The following is a 22066-nucleotide window of genomic DNA, read 5'->3' on the forward strand; positions in this document are numbered from 1 at the left end:
CGGCGCCGCTGCCGCCGCAGCGAAACCCACTTGGAGCCCCCGCCCCTCGCCGCTAGGCTACGCGCATGCGCGACGCCCTGCCCTTATAAGGCGCGGTTGGCGGCGCCGCGAGGCGTTCGCATTCTCCCGCCTTCCGCCCTCGCCCGCTCCCAGTGGCCCGGGCGCGGGGCGGGGGCGGCGCCCGCGAGGGGGGCGGCGCCGCTCTTAAAGACGCCGCGCGCTTTCCTCCCTCCTCCCGTGGCTCCGGGGCGGCGCGGGGCCGCTGCCCGCGGCTGCTGCTGCCGGGGCTCCCCGGGGCGGCCGCGTGTGGGCGGGGGCGGTTGGGCGGCCGTTGCGGGGGGGCGGGGCCTCCCAACGGCCGCGGCGCCCAACGGCCGCCGCGCGGCCCTGTTTGCCCCGCGCGCAGCGTCCTGAGGCACCGGCGAGCGCCAGGCTGCCCCGCAGGAAAAAGGCTTGTGCCGATTCCCTTACACCCGAGCGTGCCCCAAAGACAATTTTTTTTCCCCCGCTAGTAGCAGTTGACACGGTGAGGCACCCACCTACCCCATATCTTTGAGCTGTAAGAAGCTTCGACTGCTCTTGCCCGCACTGGGAGCTACCTTATTTAGCTTTCAGGAAGGGCAAAGCAATGATTCACAGTGAGCTATTACCTACGGAGGCTCAGCGACATTTTATCCTGAGCAATCGTTTGAGAGAATTCTAACTAGGACGTCAAAGAAGTTCACCCTTTTTAAACGGGCCTGCCTGCCAACAAGCCTCCAGTTTTGACAGAGTATCCTGTTCCCCCCAAGGCTGGTGCTGAATTTGTTATCAAGTGATGGCAACAATAAATATAGTTGGAAAGACGAGTGGAAATATATGTACTTTTTAGCTGTAGTACAACTGGGGGGAAATGGTGTCAAGTAGTTTTAATTGCCACAAGGATTTTTTTCCCTTCTGCTCCTTCAGACATCTTAATGCTGTTTTTTACAACATGAATAATAATTGGTGAGCATCAGGGGAAAACAAACAAACAAAAAACCCTTGTTGGTTCTTGGACCCAGGCCAGGAGACCTGTATGCCTAGCAGAATGTTGCATTTATATTTCAGGCACCTGAAGGGAAAAAACAAGTGTGAGGAAAGAAGCAGATCTTGCAAGCTTTGCAAAAACAGTAGAGATGACTGAATTTAAGGAGAAAAATAAWTACTTTATGTTCTTACAGTCCTACAAAAAGTTAAGTCAATGGTATTAAAAGAATACCCATATTAATCCTACAGATAACATTTCAAAATGGAGTTGATCCAGGCAGGATGTTGGGAAACCCTCACAGGTTTCCCCACAGGTTGTATAGCCTCTGTGCTCAGAGGTTTTCAGAGCCGGGCTGGACAAAGACTGCATAACTTGACCTGACAGTGAAGCCGACCCTGTGACTATATAATCTGTTCCAGATGGCTCCACGGCTAATCGTATGRCAAAGCTGAACCTCACAGATTTCTTCTGGCGAGAAAGGAGAATAATCTGGTGATAAGAAAGGTATAGTAGAGCAAAACTGGTTTTTGTAGGTAGTTACTATTTGTAGACACAGACAGGCAGAAGGCTCCTAGGTTAAATAAGAGGCCCTGCTGATACCAAGGAAGCTTGCCAAGCTCTAAAAATCAATTAGCAGTTTTGTCCCTATTTCACCTATAGTAATTCTGATTTTTACAACCTCATATCTCAGGTGATTCCTGCCTTGTTTCATGCAATAGTGTAAAAGCTCTTTTTTTTYTCTCTTTTATTTTTCTCCCAGCTTTCTATTGTTACTGAGTTCCAATCTGTAGAAAAAAAATATTGAAAATGAGCATTATTGATTGAAGACAAGTCCACAAGGGGCCATAATTATGTAAAACCTACTTAGCATTTAGTGACAATATTCAAAGGATAATAACAGCTGGTTTGATTTCAGCAAATGAACACAATTATTTTTGACTGCATACATTTCTTGGCAGCTCTGCACCTTTGCTTTCCATGGGAGGAAGAATTCTAAGATACTGAAAAAAAAAGAATATGTGCATGCTAAAGGGACTTTTTAGAGGGGCAGCTGCAGAAAGCTGTAGGCCATAGAAAGGCTGTATAGAAAGGCCATGGTTGATCTTAGATCAGGTAAAATTCCAGGAAAAGGCTTTCCTTGCCARTCCTACAGAGATAGTGCATTTGTACAGGAAAGCTGGTTTTGAACAAATGTAAGACTGGATTGTCCAAAAAGTGTGCTTTCCTGTAACATCAGATATAGATACCTCTGGACTTTCCTTAAAAAGTAGGCTTGATTACTTGGTGGAATAATGGAAGCCACCAGTATTACTTTTCCTCTTTCATTTGTGCAAATGTCGAGCAGTTAAAAATTAGATATGGATACCATCCTCTTAATATGGACACAAACTGAATCAGTGCATTTCCTGAAAACACTGGCATGTATCTTCCCAGCCAGCCCCACACTCAGTGCAAATGGAATTCGTACCAAAGAGCTCTACAGCACAAAGTGACAAACATCCGCCTCATCAGGAGACGTATGTTCTTCCTCATCTGAATGCAAGTATCTGCTTAATGTTCTGGAGAATTTCCAAGCTTTCTGCTTTTATGCTCGAAGAGAAAATTTCTTCCTGAGCCTGAATTAATGATCATTCAAGTTATATTAACAGGAGGAAGAAGACAGAAGTAACACRCAGCTTATCTTTTTCTCCAAATTGGTTCTATTTATCTCACTGTGAGAAGAGTTAAACTGTGATTAAGTGTGTAAACTAAGCATATATCATGCTTTGCTTCATAATGAGCATTCATTTATTTTTTGCAGATTTTATTTTTACCAAACTCTAAATCCATACCTTTATGCACAAATGTTTTGAGATGTTGATAGGCCTAAGAGGGGGATGCTAAGGAATTCAGTTTAATACAACATCATTACTTCGTTTAAGGCATACTGAAACTGCCACTTTGTTTTGAGCAGAACCACACTGCTGCTTTGTGAGAGCACAGCTTTGGTTCAGACTGCTCCCTTGGGGGAACCTGGGGAATAACCGGAATAACCCTGACTTCTCACAGATGTCATGGAGAAGTCTGACCTAGGAGCAGCAGGAGGGGGGACCACCCTCCAGCTGCAGGGCAGGATCTCCTGGATCGACCCTGCTGCTGGACACGGAGCTTGGGAAGGGCGGGAGTCAAGGACATTTGCCTCAGCCTGCAAGGTGGCAGCTGCAAGCTCAACATCCAGGAACCCATTCCGAGCCCTGCCTGAGCGAGCTTTGTAGCTGACCCCCAAATCYATGTGAAATGAGGTCCTGTTACTGCAAGAGGAGTACTTGCTCTTTGTTCACCATGGGGATGTATCCACGCAGGGCCTGGTGCAGCGTGCCCCTCTTTCCATCCCATTTCAAGAACTGTCAGGAAATATCTTTTAGCTAGTGACTCCTCTACCTGCTGCTTTAAAGCATAGTCACTTTTAGGCTCCAGAGGCAGCCACCATGCCAGATGATGTTTAGGTAAGGCAGGTGATTTAACCTTGTGCAAACATGTGACAGTCGTCCTATTGTTTCACCTGAAGCTTTTCTTCTCCTCAAGTCAACAGACAAATCCAGGTAACTCTAAAAAGGACCAAGCGCTTCCTACTGAGCCCTAAACAGAGAGCATAAGAGCAGGATTCATCAGACCAAACAGCTATCTATAGTTAAGGCTGAGAGAACCTTAGCGGAAATGTCTTGCCCTAGAAGTGTCAGTGTTGACCAAAGAGGGAGCCTAGATTTGTTGTCTGAGATGGCAATGAAAATATTTCTCCTCTCTGTTCTGAAATGTGGTAATTACAATCCCATAGTTAGCATTTATGAATTTCATATGTTACAGCTATCCTCCCAAAAAGCTATGGAGAGGTTTTGGCAGCTCTAAGTGTGCTTTGTTAAAACTCTACACCAAAACCAAGCCTCATTTAATTTCCTTGTTATTGAGATTTTCTTTCCTGTTTTGGAAACTGCTTATTCAAACCTAGTACRAATCATTTATCCCTACTGCAATTGAAAAGTCACTGCAAACAATACCAAAGAACAATTTCCTACCTTCAAAATATTTCTGTAGCACCAAATTGCAGACAGTTTTTCTTAGGGATGATGCTGTTGCTATGCAAATTTTCAGTGACACAACTAACTTCAAATTACCAAGGCTGATTATTATTCTATACTAACATATAACTGATATACACATTCCCTTCAAGAACTGACAAAGTCTATATTTGCTTTATTATTCAGTTCTGACTGGGAAAAGTATTGTTTAAGCAACATACCTTCCCAGCTTCTCATCTCTCCCCTTTCCAAAAATAATAAAATAACACATGGCATTTGTTACAAACTAAGGAAAGATTTTTTGTTGGAAGGCTGTTGTCAAAATATTGGCAACATTTAACTGAATTTAGTCTTTCTCTTAAACTGCAGTGAAAATACAAAACACCAGAAGTAGTTTTGCAGTTCACTTGAGCCTTACTCTCAATGTTACTTGACTCTGAATGACAGTTCTTTAAAAGGCTGTAGTTTCACATGTCAGGGTTGAACAGTTCAGTTTCAGTTGCAAGAATATTACTGGAAGAAAAAAAACCTAGTTGGAAACACCGAAGGCCAGCCTTGCATTGCCTTAGCAGTAGACAGCTACGACCGCAAAGTACCACGTGCTCTTTTCAAATTACCCTTCAGCGTATTTGAAAATATTGACAACCGCCAATATAAAACCTGAGCTTCTAAATAATTATTTGGGTGTGCCCTAAGCACAAGTGGAAGCTCCTGCGTTCATTTATTAAAGGACAGCCTTGGAGTGACTGCTCACGTCCAGGTGCTGCTAATGCTCCGTCCAGGCAGTTCTTTCATTAGCAGGTCTCCGAGGTCGCTCCTGCAGTCGCGCCTAGGTGTTCSTTAAAACCCTCGCGAGCGTTCCTTGAAATCACATGGTTTTAAATTCATGCAAGGAATGAAAGTGAAATAAATCATAACGTAGTCTAACTGATATTTCTGACAGYGGACTTAGGGTATTGGGGTGTGTGTGAAGGTGTAACAAACAGAAATGACTAAATATTTTCTTAAAAACACAAACCCTGGCCAATAGAAATACATTTCTTGTGGTTGTGCCAAGTAACAAAACATTTAGAGGGTGGACAAGTTAATTGTTCTTAATCGGATAAAAAGTGAGTATATTTTAAAATTTGCAAAACATGGGTATGTAAAAATATACATTTCAGTATCATTTCAGTAAACAGATGCTCAGAAATATATTCTACAAAGCAGATGTTGTTGTTGTTTTCTCTGCAGCTTGCAACTGGAACAAGCAGACAAGGAATAGATCTTTCCAGTGATTACCCAAGGTAAAGAAAAAGAATATATCAATTTTGTTACCAGAACTCCTTAGATGTGTACATTTTTCCCTTAGTTCCTGGACAGTAACACAATAGGTCTCCCAATGTCATCTGGAGGTTTCAGACATACCTTTTTCTACCAAAAAATCTAAAAGCTTGCATTTAACCATAATTACAGGTGAAAGATTTTGGTTCCCATACAGACAAAAGCAGCAKGAGTTGTCCAGATGCAAGAGTGCAAGCTTTTAAAGGGTGCAAAAACCCACACCGGTCACACACAAGCCGTGTAGTTTCAGAGTGTGCTTGGGGTGGTACATCTGCTCCAGAGGGACGAGCTCTTGGGGGGATTTTCTGTGTCGAGATGAAATCCTCGTGTCTCAGGGAACACCACAGAACTCTTTTTATCCTTACTTCCCCCGAGCCGAGCGCACGAGGATTTCGCGGGCAAAATGGGCGGCGCTGAGAGTGAGCCCCGTTGTGTTGGTGCGCACGCGCACTACCTGCGTGCCTGTGGCCGTGACGAGGGCCCGCCCCCGCTCACCCGCTCGGCCCGGCGGGCGTCTCGGCGGCGCTGCGTGAGGCTGCGGGGCGGGCGGGCGGCGCCGGCGGCGCGCGGCACTCTCTGCCGGCGCGTCCGGGGACTTTCCCCTAGGCGGGCGCGGGGCCCGCGAGGAACGCGCGTCCTCCGTGCGTGGCCTAGAGAGCAGGTCTTCAGCGCAACCCGCCCGCCAAGCGGCGCCCGCGACACTTATATGGCGCCGCCGCCGCCGCTGCACCGTGGTTAGGGCGAGAGCGGCAGCCGCCCCGGCCGTGTCCGCTCGGGGTGCCCCGAGCCGGGCAAGCCGCCGCCGGCCCCGGCCGCGCTCCAGGGAGGGCGAGACCTGCCCCGCCGGGGGCAAACGGCCGCGGCGCCGCCTCGCGCGGGCGCTATGCAAATTACCGCCGTGGCCCCGCCCCGGGACCGTTGGTGCGGGCGCCTGCGCGGGGAGGCGGTGGCGGAACGGCCGTTACGCGGCGGAGGGGGCGGCGCCGGCGGCTCCCTGCCCCGCGGCAACGGTTGTTCCGCGCGGGCCGGGAGCCGGGGAGCGCCGTGGCGCAGCTGGGCGGCGTTCAGGGCCGCACGGGCGTTGCTGGCCCCCGTCATGCTTTCTGGAACCTGAAAATACTAATTTCCTTTATCTCTCGCTTTTTCTTTATTCATAATATTTACAGCAAAAATACTTTTGCTTGGGAAACGTCCTTTTAAACACGGACACAAACATACGGGAGCAGTTCACGTCTCAAGGCCAAAGAAGAGGGGCCGTGCGGTTTAGTGCTCTGATCAGTGAATCCATTGCTGGGCAAGTCATTGTAGGGTCGCTTGAGGGGCAAGGCCGATTCACTGAGTGCCTTAGCTGCACCACTCTGCTATTTTTCTCCCTTTCCCCATTTGAGAGGAATAATTCATTTCCAGAGCGCTAAAAATCACCCTGCGATTACTCAACAACAGCACAAAACAGAGGCACCTGCACTTCTGGCAACTGCAAAATAATTATATTCTATTAGCAGTGATTTAGATCAATGTTTCATTTCCTGCTTCACCAAGTAAAACACTCCCTTCTATGAGTGACAGAGAACAGAAATGTGGGGTTTAGACCAAGTGCCACCACAGAAATAATTGTCATGTTTGGAGGCTAAATAAGCCTCCTTTTACTGGTAGCTACCTGAATTTATACATGACTGTGGGCAGGAATTTTGACAGGCATCGGTAATGAGCCAGCAATACTTAGCCACATTTACAAAGCCTCAAAGGAGACAGCATTCATATTTAATTTTAAGCCAGTATTTCCTGTAATCCTGCACAAAATTCAAGGTCATAGGGTTTTTCTTTCAGTTTCGTTTACCACCCTCAGCTAACTCTGCATACCTGCAGTTTTAGAGGATTTGTTCTAGCCAGTACAGCACAAGAATATCAGCATCCCAATTTGTAAAATGCCATGCGCAAGTGAAACGAGAAAACTCGTGGCTAGCTGAACTGAAGGAACATTTATCTTCACTGCCAGTCTATAGGACTTCTTCCTTTAGTGATAATGAAATGTTAACCAACTTTCAGTCACTCAAACACTTGATGCTTATTTACTGCTATGTTGGATTCTACTTGTTTAGCTACTTCCCATGTGGAGCATGAAATAAAAATGACACATTGATTTCAGAATTCATAGCAAGAGTAGCTACACTCATCCTTTAATGAATCACAACCAAACAGCTAAGAAAATAACATTCAAAAAAAAAAGTTTTTCAGGACTTTAAAAAGACTTTCTAGCACCTCTGCCTTTTAACACAGTTATCTTAACACCCCTTTGGATTAGTAAATAACTGTTAGCCTCATTGTACAGATGTGAAATAGGGATTTTTCACATTGCAAGACACGCTGCAATTTTCAACCAGAAATTAGGAGATGCCCCAAATAACCAACAGAAAAGCCAAACCAAGGGGGCATATGGAACAATTCCTGCCCTTCAGAAAAAGTTATTCTGTGCGTCCACCTCAGCAGGGTGAGGATTTGAAAACAGTCTCACCTCTCCTGGCATGGATACTGCAGCTCCCACACACAGCATGAAACCTGCTCCGAGCTAGAAGCAAGGATCAAACTCTGAGGCTGTGTAAGAAGCAGTCTGGCAAGCTGCATTCCAAGTGTTGAGTCACGTTCCAGCAATACGGACGGGGAATGCCTGCGAAACCCCCTGGAATGAGGATGGCTGAGGGCACAGAAGCACAAACCATCAGTGGAGAGCGGCAGGAGCTTGCTGACCAGAAGCACAACATAAGCACGTGGARCACCCAAGGTGCTACGGACTGCGTAGCCGCTAGTGCCCTAAGTCAGGAACGGTGCAGTGCAACAAGCCCGTTGTGTTTTAGTCCCTAAATCACAACAGAACTGGAACAAAGTGGACATTGATACTACTGAAATCTCAGGAATTCCTATTCATTCCTGTAGCACTTCAACAATGAATCTGTCAACCAAGGGAAAGGTCTCCACTAAATGATACTAACTACTGCAATTAGACAAGATAGTTGCAAAATAGCACTGAAGACATTATGATTTCTACCAGTACATGTCATTATCCAATATATTAAACATGCAATTTGTGCAGTTATTTCAAGCACAATGTAAATAAAAGGTAAACTACTTTCTTTGCTTAAAACCATTGTGAACATCATGAGAAAATGGAGCAAAGGAAGGGCTCAATTAGTGTGAAGTCCTTACAATACACTTGCTGGCTCCAGAAGACAGCAGCATCTTGATTTTGCTCATCTACTTCTCGGTAAAGGTTACAAAAGTAGAAATAGTTATTTAATATGTCCACTCATCAGTTTTACACTATTCAACTATAAATCCAAATAAGAATCAACACATCCTTGAGAGATGACACCTTGAAACCACTCCAACTAAAGCTTTTCTGAAGGTGTTGCAAAAACTTACTGAAGTGGCTACAATATTTAACAGCTGAAAAAGTACTATAAAAGCATATCCCAGAGGTTTCAGTTTTAGTGGCAGTCAAAATATGCTTATATAGAAATTCATGTTTATTTGAAAAAAATCAAACTGTAAATGGTATTTCACAAAATAAGTTAAATCTGCTGACAGAACTCTGCTGACTAAAGTCACTGTGACTTGACTGCTAATTGACAGCTTGGTAGTGTAATGTTTATGGGCTCTAACTTCTACTATAATGTTAAACGGGAGGTGAGGGTCATTTTTCCTTTATCTGTTACAACTTCTCATAGAAATAATCAAGCAACTATTTTCTCTCCTACTAAGAGGAATAGCRAACATTACGCGAAACACATCTGAAATGGATGATTCAACTTTTTGATTGAAATTTTCAAAGACTTTTCAATCATTCAAGTATTATGGTCCCTATATACATACTTCTACGCAGCTAAAAAAAAAATATGGTAGACAATTGAGCACACTGCCATCAAATCGTAAGAACTACAAAATTGTTGGATTTTAAACAGCAAATTGTACCTTAATTCGTTTAATTAAAAATAGAAGAATTAGGTAGGCTATTCTGCAAATAAAACAGCACACTAGTGTGCTAGATATTAAGGCATACCTTTAAATGAGCACTTGTCATCTCTGACAAGTTTTATACAATTGCTACCAAGTGAAAGTAATATAATTGTCTTGCAAAATTGAGAAAGAAATACAAAATATCTGGAAGCCTACATTTTTAAAGTACAAAATCAACCTTCAGTTCTTGTGTTGAAATACTATACACAGTATAAACAGCAACTCTTGCCTATATGATCTCCCGCGGATTTCTTAGAGCTGGAGGTAAATTTGAGGGTTTTGATTCTTCATCCAGAAGTACCAAATCTTCAATTTCACTTCCTTTGTATTTTCTTTTACATATCTTCACAATAACTTTCTTCTTGAGGAATAATTTTAAAGCTTCCCTCGAAGCGACTGCTTTGGCATTTTCCATACTTTTACCACAGCCAGTACCCAAATAGACAGACTTGCACCTCAGTTCACAAACTATATTTTCCAGAGAGCTCTTATTCTGAGGTAAGTCAGCAAGTTCCTTCAGTGGAACAAAAGCAACATCTAAAGTAGCTTTCACAGACTGAATAGACGAGTTCAGCAGTTCTGCGTGATTCACATTAGGACTGAAACCCCCAACAGCGACCAGCTTCCAGGCTACCGCTTTGTACAGTCTGTTGAAAAAAGGCTGCCTTTCCTTCGCATCCTCGCTGGTGAGGGGTTTGCAGAGTGCTCTGGCAGGACCGGCACTCGCCGCCGCGCCACCCTTGGCGCCGAGCTGCGCAGAGGCAGCCTGCGCACCGCCCTTGGTGCCGAGTGAGGCACCCGCCTGTGCACTGCCCCGCGAGGCCCCTTGCTGAGCACCGCTGCGGGCGGCCAGCAACGATGCGGCCACCTGGGCACTGCTCTTGGAGGCCAGCAGTGAGGAGCCCTGCTGGGCGCCGCTGCGGGCAGCCAGCAGCGACGCGGCCACCTCGGCGCTGCTCTTGGAGGCCAGCAGCGAGGAGGCTGCCTTGGCGCTGCTCTTGGAGGCCAGCAGCAGCGAGGAGCCCGCCTGGGTGCCGACCTTGGGCGCCAGTAGCAGTGAGGAGCCTGCCTGGGAACCACCCTTGGATGTTAGCAGCAGTGAGGAGCCTGCCTGAGTGCCACTTTTGGATGCCAGCAGCAGCGAGGAGCCTGCCTGGGCACTGCTCTTGGGGGCCAGCAGCAGTGAGGCGCCTGCCTGGGTGCCGCTCTTGGGGGCTCCTGATGGGATGTTCGTTTGGRTTTTGGAAGACAGCGGTGCAGCACTCACCTGCGCAGCACTCTTGGTAGCCCCTGGCACCATGCTGGACTGCGGGGCACCCTTGGCAACTGTTGGCACTGTGCTGGGCTGTGGGGCACCCGTGGCAGCCGCCGGCACGGAGCTGGGCTGCGAGGCACCTGCAGCAGCTGCTGGCACCAAGCTGGGCTGCGAGGCACCTGCAGCAGCTGCTGGCACCAAGCTGGGCTGCGAGGCACCTGCAGCAGCCGTTGGTATTGCACTGGGCTGCGAGGCACCTGCGGCAGCTGGCAGCACTGCGCTGGGCTGCGGGGCACCCACAGGCACCGTGCTGGGCTGCGGGGCACTCACTGCAGCCGCTGGCACCGTGSCGGGCTGTGGGGCACCTGCAGCAGCCGCTGGCAYCGTGCYGGGCTGCGAGACAACCGCAGCAGCCGCTGGAACCACACTGGGCTGTGGGGCACCTGCCGGCACTGCACCCGACGCAGCTTTCTTTTCAGGTGACGGCACATTTTCACACTTGCTTTCCTGAGAGGGATTYAAGCAAGGCTTCTCTGCTGGCTCTGTGTCAGACAGAGATGGGGCTAGATTTTGCTCAGTGGCGTTTTCAGCATTAGCAGGTTTTCCTTCTGTTTCAGTGCCCAATGCTGCGCCCACTTCCTGGTTTGAACTGCAAAGCAAGTTGGAGCTTTCTGAATCCTTGTTGGCTTCTTTTTCCTGCTTTTCTGGCAATATGCTTTCAGTTTCCTTAGGTGCTTCTGGCTTGGTAGTCTTCACATCCTTTCCAGTATCCTTAGATTCCTTGCTTTTCTCTATAGCTCGTTTCTTGGARGGCTCCTCTATCCCTTCTGCAAAACAAAGCAAGTATGTTATCCTCTTTAGTTCCTCCACTATGAACTACCCATCTAGAGACAGTTGATCAAAAGTTTCAGAATGTAGATAAGGAGTAAGGCCCCTCAATTTAGAGGCTATAAATTCAGTCCTTGGTGAACAGATACTGAATTCTACTTGAGAGCATTAACCCACTATTTTCAAGTATTTTTGCATTTTTAAATAAAGAACTAAAAAGTGCTCAGGTGCAAGACTCCAGGTTTGGCCTGAGACCTGTCTGCATGTATAGATTTGTTTTCTTAAAGTTCAGTCCAGAAAGGACCATCATGAGGTACATCAAAGTGAGGTACATCTGATGATCATGAGGTACATCTGATATAAAAACCCTTTAAAATACCATGGTAGGGATCTCTTTATGAAACAGAAGACCCAATTTTCTTACAAAGAAACATTGTCTGACTAGTGGTAAAAATGAGATAGCAACAGTACATTTAAGCAGGAGTACTAAAGTCTACATGGCATTAGGAAATCATTTTAAAACACAGCAATTGTAGAAATTCAAAAACATGTTATGGGAACAATAGCTCTAAGTTACCAATATAGCAAGCACATATTGCATCTATTTGTATAGGTATTAATAAGTGGAAAATAGCATAGATAGRGGAAATATTAAAAAAAAAACAACAAAAAGGTAAACTGAATTTAAAAGCAAATTGTCACAATTACTCTTTGAGATATGAGGGGACACATTCAGAAACAAGCATTTTCTAGACTCCTATGTATTGTCACAGCTATGATCTGCTAACCATTGCTACTTGATACGCGTCTTTTCTTCACCTTGGCAACCAGTTCGTCTCTCGTGGTGCGGACGGGCGCGCCGCTCACTCGGATGCCTTCCGCCATGTCCAGCGCTTTGCCCATGACCTGCGGCGGGTACCTGCAGGGGCGACAAGGGCACAGGGGAGGGCGGCGAGGGCGCCCTCAGTGAGCCAGGCCGCGCCGCCGCCGCCGCCGCCGCCCCGGGGCGGGCCCGCGCCCGGCCCGCACTCACCGGCAGCCCAGGAAGACGTGGTTGGCCCACACCATGGAGAGCGACACGAGCCGCTGCAGCTCCGCGCTGCCCGCCGCCGGCGGCGGCGCCGCCACATTGCGCAGCAGGAACTCGCGCCGGTGCCGCCAGTGGTGCTCGGGCTCGCAGGCGCCGCGCAGCCCCTCGGCCCAGGCCACCTCCTCCGCCGTGCGCCCCTCGGGCTCCCCCGCCATGGCGGCCGCCGCCGCCGCCTTGCCCGCCATGGCCGCGGCCCGCCCCGCCCGGCGCGCGGCTCCCGTCCCCTCCGCCAGCAACGGAAACAACCGCCCCGCRCCTCCCTTCCGGCCGCGCGCGATGACCTCACAGCCGGCGCGCGCCCGCGCCACCGGCGCGGGGAGGGGCTGACAAGGGGGAGGGGCGAGAGCGCGCGCCCCGCCCCGCCCCGCCCTAACGGTCGCTCGGGAACCGTTAGGCAGCGGTTGGCGGAGGGCGGGGCTTGCGGCGAGTGTAGCGGGTGTTTCGGCGCCTTGCAGCGCCTCCCGCGTGTGCCCCGTGTGCGCCCTGCACAGATACACGAATATACCGCACCTTTTTAATATTATGGTTTATTCTGTACCTTCTGCTTGACATTTTTCACTGTGCGCACGTGGAGGCAGCGCACAAACTGCCGCGCTGCCTCGGGCAGGCTCATGCCCTAAGGAGCTCGTTCAGGGAGCTGTTGGCCTGACTCCCTGCACCTTTYAGTGTGTGGTAAAACCACCCATTCCTCCATCCTTCTGATGCTGCTTTTTGATTTTGAGGGCACTAGGGAAAAAGAAATCATAGAGGCATCTCATTTATCCAACTTGTAGTCTGTCCAGTAAAAAAAAAAAAAAAACAAAAATGTTACTTTTGCTGTTTCATAATAGCATGCACAGATTCACTCCAGTCTTGCTGAGGCCAAAGATGATGGGGTAGATTCGCATTTGTACCTTCCTGGCACATGACAGGAAAATGGGGAAATAGGTTGCTGCGTTTTGGAGGAAGCATCAGTACCTGGGGGGTTCTGGCTATGGAGAGCTCAAATAAAACTGTTCAGAGCTGCTTGTGCACCTCACAGGCCTTGTTTACCTTGGATGAGTTGGCCTATGAGTTCCATGCAAAAACAACTGGAGAATTCTCTCTCAAAAAGTATCAAACAGACTGCAAAAACTATCCTGGGCTTCTGTCTACCAAGATGGTTCTTGAAGAGTCAGTGCCTCAGAGGAGGGAATTTCCAATTCTTGAGGGGCTGTCCCAAGATAACTGTGGTGAGTTTATTTTGGTTGGATGGTTGTCTTTTTTTTTTCCTTTTTTTTATTAGAAGTTTGTGTATGCTTGGGTTTCCATTTATTAATGTCTACATGTCATCATGAAGTAATTGCATGACCCTGCGTGTGCAGGGGGGTTGGACTAGATGATTTCTAAAGGTCCCTTCCAACCTTAAGAATTCTATGATTTAAGGAAGAGATGTTTCTTCTCGTGTGACTTAAGAATCTTATTCCTTAGAAATTGCCATGTAACAATGAGGTGGGTGGTATAACTTGAAGTATCTCTGTGTTCCTTAGGAAGCTAAGCTAGAAAACATTGTCCAATGCATTTTTGCCCCTTATGCTTTGCCTTCACTTTGCTGCTCAACCCCTGCAGTGTTGCATCTTACAATAACACTATGAATAATTTAGTGATAGTAAGTGAGTGGTTATGAGTCAGATGAGAATGGGTAAACTCGCTATAATTTTCAGTTAGTATATAGAGCAAGAAAGAAAAAGGCAGAAAGTCTGCAATCAAACTGTGAAGTTTCCTTCACATTTCTGACATGTCCCACAGCAATTTTTAGCCATAAACAGTCATACCTGTTATGTGAGGTAGTGATGCCTTATACTGTTAATTTTGGGCAGAAAGAATGTAATGCTTCTTCTGCATCACATACATAACCTTTTTCTTGGTATAAATATGACTTAGACCAAAATCGAATTTTTTTCCTCCCCTACCTGCTTGTTGCAAACGTACTCTTTCTACTTTATTATTGTGTGCCTGAAACATATTGGAAACAGGTTAGATCCCAGCCCTGGAGCGTTGAGTGTCATTCATGTGCACACCTAGACACAAGGAGATTTATACCTGCAATGCTCTTTGTGCACTAGAGACATACTGTGTCTCAGGTTGATTAAAGAAGTGTATGTTGTAGGGAAGAGAGAAAAATACTGCTGTTAATTTTAAAAAGGGAACAAGTAGTGTTTTCATTCTCACCAGGAAAGGCAATTTTGAAGTTAAACACCTCATTGATGGCGCTAATACTGTGCATTTAATTTTCGAGATTGGAAGAAAAGCGATGTTTTTGTTCCCACTAGGGAAGGAACTTCTAAATACCGTATTGATAGCAGTGTTGGTAGATCATTTGGGACTTGATAATAGCTTCTCTTGGCAAGATATAACTAAAATCTCAAGGTGAATCATACCAGTGTCTACAATCATAGCAATGCACCTGCACTTGCTATATAATAAAGAAAGTTTATTTCTGCCTTTGTAAACCACTGAATTGTTATGTCTTCAAAGTCAAGTCCTGCTGAAACACAGAGGGCAGCAGCCCCATTGAGTTCAATTATGTTTGGTGCAGCTAAGGTTAATATATAGCAACACTCTTTATTCAGCTTAATATAAAAAGTGTGGCCTTAACATCCCAGCATGCAAAGATAAAGCTCAGAGTTATTGCCACAGAAGGGTAATAACTGGGATCTTTCTCCATTGGCAGAGTAAATCCTCTGAGCATCATCTGTAGGTTGGTCCTTACAATAAGTAATACGCAAACACTTGAGAGCCTTGGCTAAGATTTGTTAGGAATCCAGATTAAAACAGGGAGGAGAAAATATATTTTGCTATTTCCTGGAAAATATGGAAATATATTTTACTGGAGTAGGTCATTGAAGGTCTCCTAACCAGCAAAGGGCAGCATTCCCAAGGGCCGGGTCCTCAGGTGCCAGGGGGTCGGTCACCACTGTTCAGTAAGCTGGGTGATTGGAGATGCTCATTTGCCCTCTGAACTAATTAACTGAGACTGTGGAAATATATCAGGTACCACTATATAAGGTAATCTTTAGATTAAAAAAAATATTTGCTGAAAGCGTATCAATGACTGTATAAGCCTGTTAATGGAAGGAAATTTTGAGTAAATCTGTGTTTTTCCTTTACCACAGTTGTGCCACTGCTGTGCTCTGTGAGCAGCTCTGAAGCGTAAAATCACCCACTCTCTTGTGACTTTTCAGCAGAGGAACATGTGCTGCCTAATTGCAGAGGATACTACTAAAGGTAGAAATGAAGACCTTCACTTTTTTTTTCTTTACACACATGTGGTCTTAATACCGCTAGCTTAGATTCTATTTTGCATTTAGTAATAAATTATAGCYGAAATATATCAATACTTACCATAGGGCTTTCTGCTACTTCTCAGTATATGAGTTTGTAAAGCTAAAGTGTACTCAGCACTTCGCTAAATTCCTGCTGCTTGGCTTGAAATTTTCTAAGTGCTGAAGTTTAGGGTGACTTTCATGCTAGCAACCATGAGCTAAGGAAAAAATCAGGAAAAGCCTGGATGTTTAGAATAAAATACTGTGGAGATTGTTATCTTCTAGGTGCTTAAGTGCCTTCATGTTCTCAAGCAGACTTGTAATTTGTGTTACAGAAAAATCGAAAACTTTCAAAAAAAAGCCCTTTACACATTTATGACTAGTGCATTTCCTCACTATCCGTGCTACTGTTACAGTAGAGAGTTGGAGGCTGCAGGGCACACGAGTCCTCTGCTGCCCTGGACTTGGGTGGACCTGAGGCTACAGGCACCATGCCCTTTGATCGCAAAGATCTGTTGCTGTTCCTTACTCTTTTCTGATGCGCAGGCATGTATATTAAGAACATACATGCTGACTGAGGGGTGGAAAGCAGTGAATATTGAGGCAGGAAATAAGCAACCCTGAAAGAATAGGGATAGGATGCTGGGATTACGTGAGCAAGAAAATTACATCTTGGGAAAGCTGAAGGAGGATGGGTTCAGACTGGAAAGGCAATGGGACAAAGACATATTAGTTGGGCAAGGGGAATGGAGAGGGAGACTCTAGGCCAGGATACTAGGACTGGGGGAAATAAGGGAGGATAGAGCTGAGAGCCTGTGCAAGGAACAGAAGAATGACAGCACATTGATAAAGAAGAAAAATTAAACAGGGGAAAGTCTTGACTTTGAGCAAAGGGATAAGCTGTGATGGGAAGAGGAGCACTGACAGAGGAACCATTGGGATTTGAACAGAGATGTTGAGAAAGGAAGGTTAAAACTCCACAAGCACGGAGACATTAGCATTTCAATAGTTTTTGCATGTGCTAGTGTAAGTAWGACCAAGAAAATATTCTGTCCTCTCCAATTTTGTGTTTTCTTGTCTTTTCTATRTACTATAAAGGAGCAAAAGAGGTAGGAATTTATTTGCAAAATTCCATCCTGCAAACCATCTTTAAAGAGATTTTAGATAGAAAGCCTTTGGCCTTTGGCAAACTACTCTGTCCTAGAGTTGGAAAAAGCAAGAAAGTGACTTTAAGACTCTTAATGCAAATATCATCATGAGATCATTGTAATTCAGGAAGAATCAGCAAAGTGTGAAGAGGGCAAGAAAGTCTTTTCTCAAAAAAAAAAATCTGTAATGATGGCATAAAATACCAAACTTCTACTTGAGCCTAAGCATGTATACACATACATATACKCATGTTTAGACACACACACATTTAATATGATACAGATATGCTTGAAAATATGTTTTAAACATATGTATATTATTGGGATTGTAAGCACTTGTAAATGGAGACAACCCTGATCCTTCAAACTAGTCATGCCTTGGAGGAAAAGAAAAATTATAGCTAATAGCTATAGCTGACTTGGACTGGGGATAGCTGCATTACASAAATAGATGCTATTAAATCTTTATACTGTGCTATACCAGGATGAATTTTGTATGTGCCACATATTTTGCAGGCACAAATAACTATTTTGGAAATGATATAAGGGGATTTTCTGAGACTCCAGCCAGCAATGTCAGATCTAATTTGAATTATTGCTATTGAAAGTCACGGTTCTGTTTTTCATTATTGTTATACCAATAACCTTGACAACCTGTAATTTAGGTGGTGTGAACAGCACCTCCTGAGAATATAGAGSTGCTTTATATGCTGTATATTTGTATATACTCCTTCTATTGGGGARTGATATTTCACATTAATTCCACTGGATGGCACTGAAGGAGATAAGATTGCTTGAAAGCATTTGCACAAGTTCAGTATAACTCCCAATAAGTGAGTCTCTTACTTTCTTATTCCATTACTAAAACAGACAAATGCGGATTCATTTTCCATCATAATATAATAATTTGTCATCAAAGCCAGCTCTTAAATGCCCTTAGTTGTCCTTCTAGATTCCAACAGCACCAAAAATACAGTGGAGGTAGAGTTAAGGCTTCTTGATCTAATGCACCTTTTTATCCCCAGAAAGGTAAAGAGCAAAGAATGCAGCTTTGGCCTGTTCTGGATTTTTTTGTGTAAAGGTTTGTAAAACATTACCTGAATAGATTTATCCTTGTCTTCTGTGAATACGGTTGCTTCTATTATCATGAGCAAATGCATTTTTAATTAACTTGTTAAAAAATAAAATCCATAGGCATTCACTGAGAACTAAAGCATCCACCTGTTGAGGAAATACAGGATAGTGTTTCAGAGAACCTCCCAACTTGAAACTCCATCTGCAATTCCTACACAAGGACTCCTATTTATTTTCCCCTGGGCATGGACTGTGTGATCCTACCTGCAAGGCACACAGTGACTCTCTCTCACTCAGACATAGAACCTGGGTGTCATCATTGACTCCGCTCTCTTTCTTAACCTGTATGGCTTGATGTATATGAATTTTATTTTATTTAAAAATCTCCTCTTACCTCTATGTCATAGAAATCCTTTCTAGGCTTTTGTTGTCCGTAATCATGCTTATGACAGCTTTTTTTTTTTTTTTTTTTTTTNTTTTTTTTTTTTTTTTTTTTTTTCCTCCTATGCTGTCAAAAAGGTCTCTCAAAACACTATGCTTGTACTTACCTCCCTGGCCTATTTTTGCAGTACCTTTTCGTGCATCTTTAGTATCTCCATAGATTGCCCTGTCTCCACAAGTCTCTAGACCTCTGAGGATGCTGTTTTACAATTCTTTTGGTAGCAGTGCTGGGCTAAGACACTCTCTTCTCCCAGACATTCACTTCTGTCCCTCTGCTATCTATACTGTTTTGCTGGCACGGTGGTTTTGTTCAGCTGTGTGGTAAACCAGATTAGGAACCTGATCTGGCTGGAAAAGACCATGAGGGAGGGTGGAGCAAGAGAGGTACCTTTTTCAGCTGACTTATTTCACCAGTCTGATCCATCCAGCAGCACTGCTCCTGGTACAACTGAGGGGCTGGCTTGGGGGCAGAGACAAGTGGGGAGAGATAAGAGGTTGCAGAGCAGCAGTGGCTTGTGCTGTTTTTTTTATAGCAGTGTTGCTAGTTGTTGAGCCATGACCTGATCTTGATGACAGAGCTAACCCAAAGTAAGAGCTGGCTGCCACTGAAGGAGTAGTGCTGTGGCTCCGTTCTCACCCCTGGTCACAGCTTTCTGTCACTTCTTTTATGCCAGCACTGGTGATTAGCTGATCCCTAGCAAGCCGATTGTGGGCAATCACCTAGCACAGAAGTATTTGCTTCTTCCCATAAAGTTGGTTGCCTGGCTTTTCAGATGGGTGCCCGTGGAGCCCAGTTTGTCCAGGAGCAGCCCAGTACTCTGTCAACGCAACTACCTTCTCAGTTGCAACACAACTTTGTAACTTCACCTTTCCCTGTCACCTGCTAGTCTCTTCTGTCTTTATCTCCATATCTACTCCATCTGTTCTTCTCATAGACATGCTAATGATATCCTTTTGGTCACCCTCAACATATGGAATGCCCTTCCTGAAGTGATCACACTTCAGATCTCTCAAGATTTCTTCTACCATGACACATATGGTAAACTGCCATCTGATAATGGCCAGATTAGTTGCTGGAAGAAATACTAGTTTTCATTACTGTGCTTAATGTGTCTGTGTATTTGCTTTAAATTGGCACACACTGCCAATTTGTTTGACAATTTAAGAGATTAAACTGCTACAGAATCTTACTTTATTTTATKTATTTATTTTAACAAAAACTCCTAAAGCTATGCCTAGCAGAAGGTGTCTCCTCCTAAGGTCATATATAAATATCGGAGGCTTGTTGTCATTGCACCTTGGACCATTATTTGTGGTTCTGTGAATGGCCATAGTATTATTTAGAGTAGTGGTTTGCAGAAATGTGAATTACTACACCAGAGAGTTAGCAGAGAGTCAGTCCTCATGTGAGCAACCAAATAYAGATGCTCTGAGATTGCCTTTCACCTAGTTCTTTTCATTATTTGGGGTTTTTTTAGACATATGTGGAAGCATATCCTAAATATATTTTATCCAAATGTTTTGGTATGGTAAACATTTTTTTTTTCCTGTTCAGAATAATAGAAAATGCATGGAAACTCAGCAGTGAGTGAAAGTTCACATTGCCTTGGAAGCAAAAAGAAAAAAAAAGAACTACCTGTGTTCTGTGTTAGAAGAAACATGACAGGGGGCACCTCTGCACTATGCAATGAGCTCAGGGCTAACACAGGGACAAGTGCTCCTGGTAAGTGACTTGCCCGGGCAGAAGCAGCAGCAGTAGGAGACTCCCTCTTGGTAAAAAAGTAGATCCCAAGTATATTCCAAAAATACTGACTGCAGAATTGCTGTCTTCTCAARTAACTGACTTTAAGATAGCCATAAGCATAACATTCCTTGAAAAATAATTTGAAGATTCAAGCTGATGATTGTATGGAGCCTGTTGTGTTGATTAGTAAGGAAAAGGTAAACTGAAGAATTAATTTTTTTTTTTTTTGCCCAAGAGAGAGTATTCAGAATGATCTACAGGAGGGATGGGTAATAGTATATCCTTCTCCTTTTTTAATTTTTAAAAGGAGCTCAAATAGTAATTTTGGCAACTCTTTTATTTCCTTTCTACTTGATAGGCAGATGAGATAGAGATTTTATTAGAATGTAGTAACAATGTAAGTAAGTAAGTAAGTAAGAATGTATAAATAATCAGCCCATGGCAAGTCGGCAAGAAACTATGCAATAYAATATACTTGGGCATAAAGGATTAAGATTCGACACCTGTAAAATTATGAAAATGATGAAAATTAATAGCTTTTTGCGATTAGAATGGTTGTTCCTGGTGTTTTGTAAATTGTTTAATATCACAGGGAGGGATTTCGTTCCCTGAAGATTTGAACAATCCCTGTAAACTTTATAATATCCTCAACCTATTTTTTTTTTATTCAAGGCATGACAATGATAGTGAAAATACGATAGCAAGAACAAAGATTATAAAAAATATCATTAAAAGAAAAGCACACACAGAGTGAGTAGTCAAGAAAATGAATCTGGATTTTTTTGCATTTTTTTTATTCTTTTGATGCTATCTTCAATTAAGATTTTTACACTGTGTCTGCCAGGAAAATTTATGCATGCACAGCTAGATATCTCTGACTTTTAAAATCACAGCACTTAACAAACTGCTTTTAAAGAGACACACAAAAGCCAACATTAACCAGGAAAATTTCACAAATGTTTAAAGGCAATATATGTCTGATTTTTTTTCTTTATTATTTAAAAAATCCATCTGCTGGTAGCAGATTATAAATATTTAGATCAAATTTGTGCCTGAAATATAACGGCATTATTTCTTCCAGAAGGCCATTAAATTTGACAATATCAGCCCAGCCCCAGTTCCGCAGCTCAAAAGGTGTTGCTGGTCATGGATTCATATGAAACAGCTTCCAAGGCTTTAAGGCTGTAAGTGATCTTGCTGTCTGATCTCTTTCAGGAGTTTGGTGCATAGAAAAATATCTAATTTTGTTTTAAAGACTCCAAGCAATGGTGAATTTACCAGCTCCCATGGCAAGTTGTTCCAGTGTTTAATTATGTCCACTACTAAGAAATTATGTCTTATTTCAAGCTTGAATTTTTCTAACTCCAGTTTCCAGTCATCAAATCTTGTTACACTTTTGTCTGCAAGACTGTGCTCCTTCCCTCTTACTGTCAAGTATATTTTCCCTATGCATTTATCTTTGCAGAATGTTCCAGTCACCAGTCTTTGTTAAATTTAAAAAGATATCCTAAACTTTTTATCTGTCTTATCTTTATCTTTTTATCTTTATCTTAAACATCGTTTTTCAGCCTCTTGGATCCTTTTACTGTTTTCTGAATTTTCTCTAGACTCTACATAGGCTTCTTGAATCATGGGCACTGGGTTTTCTGAAGCTATGCAGTAGAGCAAGATCATTCCCCAAGAGTTGCTTGCCTTTTTCCTATAGTAGATAGATTGCTGATTATTATACATTAGAGCTGATGTCTGCTAGAGACATTGCATATAAGGACAACGACTCACATATCATGTATTAATGCACTCCCT

General features: G+C 44.1%; 2 protein-coding genes across 2 annotated transcripts in view; both read right to left on the reverse strand.

The window, feature by feature from the left end:
* Positions 1 to 6486, reverse strand: part of ING2 (inhibitor of growth family member 2) — a 10513-nt gene extending 4027 nt beyond the window's left edge. The window contains exon 1 of the mRNA XM_026033643.1: positions 6283 to 6486. Coding sequence (XP_025889428.1) covers positions 6283 to 6486 — 204 coding nt within the window. The remainder of the gene's footprint in view (positions 1 to 6282) is intronic.
* Positions 6487 to 8817: 2331 nt separating this feature from the next.
* CDKN2AIP (CDKN2A interacting protein) lies at positions 8818 to 12757 on the reverse strand. The gene is made up of 4 exons (XM_026033586.1): positions 12516 to 12757; positions 12271 to 12401; positions 10951 to 11481; positions 8818 to 10842 (listed from the first exon to the last, which is right to left on the reverse strand). Exons 1-4 carry the CDS (start codon positions 12755 to 12757, stop codon positions 9629 to 9631), a joined length of 2118 nt encoding a protein of 705 aa, XP_025889371.1. The 3' UTR covers positions 8818 to 9628.
* Between the last annotated feature and the right edge of the window lie 9309 nt (positions 12758 to 22066).

Source organism: Nothoprocta perdicaria, unplaced genomic scaffold, assembly GCF_003342845.1.
Source record: "Nothoprocta perdicaria isolate Ctin4 unplaced genomic scaffold, notPer1 scaffold_13, whole genome shotgun sequence".
Classification (NCBI taxonomy): domain Eukaryota; kingdom Metazoa; phylum Chordata; class Aves; order Tinamiformes; family Tinamidae; genus Nothoprocta; species Nothoprocta perdicaria.